Below are 6190 nucleotides of genomic sequence, written 5' to 3' on the forward strand. Positions count from 1 at the left end.
ACAGTGGGAGGTGTCCCTGCCATGGCAGGGGTGGCACTGGGTGGGCTCTGAGGTCCCTCCCACCCCAAACCTGCTGCGACTCTGGCTCTGTAACCGCGGCAGGGAATCAGCCACTGCTCCCGCAGCTTTCTCGTCAGCGAACACCGCAGAGCCGGGGGTGGAACGGGCCCGGACGGGTGACAGAAACGGAAATAAAGGCAGGAACGGAAATAAAGGCAGGAACCGAACTAAAGTCAGCAAAAGCCTTTCCTGCCCTCCAGGCTGAGCAGCCCCAGCTCCCCCAGGCTCTCCTGGGCACGGGGAGGCTCCAGGCCCTTGCTCAGCTCTGCTGGATCTGCTCTGGGAGCTCCAGGTCTGTGAGATACATAAAACAGACTGTGAGATGCAGGGCACACAGCACTCACATCCAGCAGGGAATCCTGCGCTTTCTTATCCTCCTTTCCAGATCATTCTTGAGGTTAGTGTCAGGCTGCTGTTAAGGTTGTTGTAGGAGTGCAAGTATTCCCAACTTCCTAATTCTTGTCTTGCAGATTTTTGGGTTTAGTACTTGTTTTAAAGGAGGAGGAGTCAGAAATTGCCCACTGCCATTGTGTTAATGAAGGTTTTTAACACACCCCCCCAAACAAACAAAATGAGCAAACAGGTCACTGCTGCATGTGTGTGAGTAAAGACAACTTAAAAACCCAACAAATTGTAGCAGTAAGAAACTCCTGGAATTCCTGCTTTACAGGGTCTGGTGGTTCTGAATGAGCCAACAGCTATTAAACTGAAAATAAAACAAGATACTTATTTCTTATTAAGGGATTTACAGACAGTTGAGTGATACACTGGATTTTCACTGTGCTAAATCTTTTAAAATGAGAGTCAGTCACCTCTTGAGAAGGGTGCTGGATTCCAGGCATGGTTCAGTTGGGACTGGAGGAGCCCATGTGTGAGAGGTCCCAAATCCCCAGGGCTGGCACAGCCCTGCCAGCCCATGCAGTGCCAGCTGTGCCCCATGGGCACCTTGTCCCCAGCCCAGAGCACTCAGTGCCACCTCCAGGGCACACCTGCAGGGATGGGCACTGCAAAGCTCCCTGGGCAGCCCCTGCCAAGGCCTGAGCTCCCTTTCCATGGGCAAATTGCTGCTGCTGTCCCAGCTGAGCCTGCCCTGGCCCAGCCTGAGGCTGTCTCCTCCTGTCCCAGCACTGTGGCAACCCATGGATAAGCGCTGTTGGTAATGGCCTTGGGTTATGGAGATTAAGTGATTTCCATGTCCTTACGAGTGGTTTATCCAAAGTCTCCCAGCAGTCGAGGGTGGGAATAATGCTACAGGCACGGTGTGGTTCCCTGGCTTGGGTGGATTCAGGATTTTATAGAGCTCCAGGGGTGTCAGGATGGTGCCAGACTGTTCAGTGGTGCCAGTGGCAGGACAAGGAGCAATGGCCAGGAACTAAAACACAACAATTCCAGCCCAGCCTGAGCAAGAACTTCCTTCCCTGGAGGGGCAGAGCCCTGGAACAGCTGCCCAGGGAGGGGCTGGAGTCTCCCTCTCCGGAGACATCCCAAACGCCCTGGGCACGTTCCTGTGTCACTGCTGCAGTGACCCTGCCTGGGCAGGGGCCGGGCTGGGAGGGCTCAGAGGTGCCTCTACAGGCTCAGAATGTTCCTCTGCAGACTTCCCTGCTGTCAGTCAGCCTCTCTGCATCTCTCAGTATTCCCCTGAGCTGATTTATGTAAGGAAATAGACCATCTGCTTCTTTCAGAGAATTGGGGGAGAGCTTTTCTGAAATATGAGCCACTGGCTTTCAAGACCTCAAAGCTGTTTTTTTTTTTTTTTTCTGATTGGAAAAAAAGCTCAGAGCCCCTGGCAGGGCCTGAAGGGATCCAGGAGAGCTGCAGAGGGACTGGGGACAAGGCCTGCAGGGACAGCACCCAGGGAATGGCTGCCAGTGCCAGAGGGCAGGGCTGGATGGGATCTTGGCAATGAGGAATTGTTCCCTGGCAGGGTGGGCAGGCCCTGGCACAGGGTGCCCAGAGCAGCTGGGGCTGCCCCTGCATCCCTGGCAGTGCCCAAGGCCAGGCTGGACACTGGGAGGTGTCCCTGCCATGGCAGGGGTGGCCCTGGGTGGGATTTAGGATCCTCCAGGCAGTGTGGGATCCCATGAGCTCCAGCTGTGGGTGCTGTGCCAGTGTCCCTTGTGCCATGGGAGCCGTGGGGCTCCAGGCAGCTCCCAGGGATCTCCTGAGGGCACAGCCTGGCCTCAGGTGCTGCACTCACTGCTCTCTCCATGGCTTTTCCACAGGGCTTGCTGCAGCTCTGAAGAGGAGGAGCAACAAAAGCTCACCAGAGTTCTGACAGAAATGGTTTTCCCCTGGAATCTCCCCGGCAGTGGTAGATCTGCAGAGGACATCCAGCTTTAGACAGCTGTGGAATCCTGGAGATGAGCACATTTTATCACATTTTCTCAAGCAGTGGAAGGTGCTGAACAAATAACCTGGCTCTGAGTGTGCCTCATGTGGGAGCCTCCTTTGCTCAGCAGGCAGAGGCAGCCAGCAGCCTGCTGTGATTCCCAGAGTGGCATTCTTGTTATCCCTGCAGCATGGCCAGCCAGGATCCCAGGTACACACAGACATCCCCATGGGCAGGGAGTGCTTCAGACAGGGCCTGGGTGAGTTGCAGGGCTTATCAGGGCAGGGAAATCATTTACCAAGGGAATGCAACATCCCCAAGGCTTCTCCTGAAGGGAACACTTTGAACAGCCTGGAAGGTCCCTGTCTGCAGGTGCAGCTGCTCTTTGGAATGGCTTCTGCTTGAATGAATGAACAGAGTGAGGGGAAGAGAGCATTCCCTGAGGCTGTGGGACTGTCACTTGCACAGATCCAAGTTCCTAACACTTACCCAGTGGCTTCCTACTCTCTGAGCACTGGGAGATTGACTTCTCAGATAAAGGGGTTTAACCTGATTTTAACAGATGACTTCTATCCTGTGTTAATATATGAATGTACAGGGTTATATATTAATATATTCATATACAGAGTGTACTCTGGTACAATTTTAAACTGGTTGTTTTGCAGAAAAATAATTCCAGTTGTATTTGCAAATAATGTTAAATTAAAAAGCAGTTAATTTTTGTTAAACCTGAGGGGAAGGTTCTTTAGAAACAGATACACCTTTGCCCAGCTAACTCAAAACCAGGTCCTGTGGATATTAATATTATGGGGATGTTAAATAGAGTAAAAAATAACAGTGAAGAGAAGGATTATTTTAATAGATCCTATGCATTAAAAAGTTGTAGCAAACTTCATAACTTCTTTGTAATTAATTCTTTTCTAAGTGCTCTGTTATCTTTTCCCTTTTTGGAAACAATTCCTACAATGGTGATGAGTTTGTTTCAAACAAAGCCAAGCAGAGTTTGTTTTCCTTGTATTAATGAAGTTGGACTGAGTGGCATTGAATTTTCAGGTACTATCCCAATGCAAAGTTAATGTAAATAATTATGCAGTGGTTTCTGCTTTATTTGAAGTGGTAGGAGCCCATTCCATGTGAAAAAAGCAAAGTGCTGTTGCCATGGAAATGGACCAAAATTGCCATAAAATGATAAGGATCAGTGCCTCCCCCAGTAACTCTTTCAGTACCACTGCCCTCCCTCAGACACTGGAGAGGGTAAAACAATTCTGTACAGAAACCTTGGGTTAGTTAGAAGTGATTTACTAAGGCAATTTACTGTGATCGTTTAGTAAAATGTGCTTGTTTTTCATGTGTTTGTAGGAACAGAAGCAAGATGTTCCTTTTGCAAGCAGAGAGGTTTGTTTGTTAATCTCCATGAGAACCCCAATGGATGTGCCAATGCCTCTCTGTCAGCTTGGTAAGTACCTGAACCTTTGGGGTAGAGAGCAGCACTGCAGGGGACTCATTAATTCATTAATAATCCTACTGAGTTAATGAAGTAAGAGACCATCATTGTATTGTAGAACTTTCCCTGGAGTAATTCCCAGAGTAAGGATCTCTGGTGTTACCCCTGCATGCTCCATTCTGTGCATAAACCATGAGCAGGGCTGGAGCCAGGCTGGGAGAGCTGGGGGTGCTCACCTGGAGAGGAGAAGCTGCAGGGAGAGCTCAGAGCCCCTGGCAGGGCCTGAAGGGCTCCAGGAGAGCTGCAGAGGGACTGGGGACAAGGCCTGCAGGGACAGCACCCAGGGAATGGCTGCCAGTGCCAGAGGGCAGGGCTGGATGGGATCTTGGCAATGAGGAATTGTTCCCTGGCAGGGTGGGCAGGCCCTGGCACAGGGTGCCCAGAGCAGCTGGGGCTGCCCCTGCATCCCTGGCAGTGCCCAAGGCCAGGCTGGACACTGGGGACAGTGGGAGGTGTCCCTGCCATGGCAGGGGTGGCTCTGGGTGGGATTTAGGGTTGCTCCCAACCCAGACTTTTTGGGATTCCTCCATGCCTGAACTGGTGACTCTGGCCCCAGAGTGGGCTTTAAGGTCCCTTCCAGTCCAGGCCATTCCATCCCATGGTTCTGCCTCCCTGCACACCCAGGAACTCTCAGTTACATGTGAGGGGTTTTTATTTTTTATTCTGAATTTTTCTGGCACTCCTCAGTTTCTGGATCAGCAGGTGAAACAAGCTCAGTATGGCTGAGCTGTACTGGTTGTGAGAAGGGGATTTGTTATGGTCCTTTAATTCTGTAAAAAGGGTCAGATCATCTGACTGGTTCGGGTTGGAACCTAAATCCCTAAATCCCACCCAGTGCCACCCCTGCCATGGCAGGGACACCTTCCACTGTCCCAGGCTGCTCCCAGCCCCAGTGTCCAGCCTGGCCTGGGACACTGCCAGGGTGGTAGAAACTCAAATAGGCCAAGATGCTGCAGAAGATTCCCCATGCAGATTCCAGACCATCCCTATTTCCCCGGGCTGAACGTTCCCAGTTACTTGTTCTCAGATATTTGTCTTGGCTGTGTCTCCTTTGTAAGAGTGTAACACAGTTTTGCAACTGTTCAACTTCCTTTGCTAAACTTGTTTGTTGAAACAAAGTTCAGAGGCAGTTTGAGCTCTGAACTGAAAGGTATTTGGTTTGGATGGAGAAGAGGCATTGAAAAATCAAATAATGCTAACTGGAATGCAGCAGCAATTCAGCACACACAATTTATTACAAATTTGAGCTTGTGTTCAAATAATAATAATAATAGTTAAAATATTGCTTTATTTACCCCCACTGGATGTTTTTTTCCAAATTAGTGATTTCCTACCTGGTAGGAAATCCATTGTTCTATATTTAGCTGCTGTTAAACTCATTATTTATGGATCTCCATAAAGATTGTTTAAATTCTCTTATTCAAGGCCCAGATTTCTCTTCTCTTTTCACAGTCGTGCTGACTGTGGCACATCTTTTTAACACGACAGGTGAAGACAAAAGAGAGTTTTAGGGAAGATAAGGAAGGAACTCTCCAGATTTTCCCATGGAATTCATGTAAAACAGAGAAGACATGTGTTTGGAATTAAAGTAGTGACTGCTTTGGCCAACTGGGTATGGGAGTCAGCATTTCCTGAGTCAGAGGCATGACCACAAAATGCTTTAAAACAAGAACAGGAAGTTTCTTTTTATTGCACTCAAAGCAGAAGGGAGGCTGAAGGGTCTTGAAACAAAAGAAAATTAGAGGAATCAAACAAAAACTTCAAATGTTTTGAAGCGCTGTGTTGAAAAGATAGGAACAGTGAGGAGCTGGGTTGGTCAAGGAAAAGAATCCTGGATGCAGTGAGAGCCAGGGTGGATCACGGGCTCCTGGGGAGGTTTTACAGGAAGATGTAGGAACCTCTGGAATGGCAGGATTGCCCAGGAAAGCTGGGGCTGCCCCTGGATCCCTGGCAGTGCCCAAGGCCAGGCTGGAGCAGCCTGGCACAGTGGGAGGTGTCCCTGCCATGGCAGGGGTGGAATTGGGTGCTTTTTAAGGTCCCTTCCAACCCAAACCCTGCCGGGATCTATGAGGCTGAGTCACGCAATAATGGAATATTTTCCCAGATCAGCCCTAAAATTCTTGGATTGGCTTGAAAAGGTGTTTGAAATAGAGCCAGAGTCCTTTGAGACATGATTTGGTGAGAACATCTTGGGTGGTTTTGCTGACACTGAATCCTGAACCTCATAGGGAGGAGGGATCCAGGAACCAGCTCCTCCTCGGAGCCCCAGGTTCTGGACGCTTCTCCCGGGCTCT

The 6190-nt window shown here is 49.7% G+C and overlaps 1 protein-coding gene across 3 annotated transcripts in view; it reads left to right on the forward strand.

Moving 5' to 3' along the window:
• Nucleotides 1-2289: 2289 nt before the first annotated feature.
• IFNAR2 (interferon alpha and beta receptor subunit 2) overlaps nt 2290-6190 on the forward strand; it is a 10606-nt gene continuing 6705 nt past the window's right edge. For all 3 annotated transcript variants that reach the window (XM_031062631.1, XM_031062633.1, XM_031062632.1), the window contains exons 1-2: nt 2290-2602; nt 3752-3848. In XM_031062631.1, coding sequence (XP_030918491.1) covers nt 3806-3848 — 43 coding nt within the window. In that variant the 5' untranslated portion in view covers nt 2290-2602; nt 3752-3805. The remainder of the gene's footprint in view (nt 2603-3751; nt 3849-6190) is intronic.

This window comes from Geospiza fortis, unplaced genomic scaffold, assembly GCF_000277835.1.
Source record: "Geospiza fortis unplaced genomic scaffold, GeoFor_1.0 scaffold96, whole genome shotgun sequence".
NCBI classification, from domain to species: Eukaryota; Metazoa; Chordata; class Aves; order Passeriformes; family Thraupidae; genus Geospiza; species Geospiza fortis.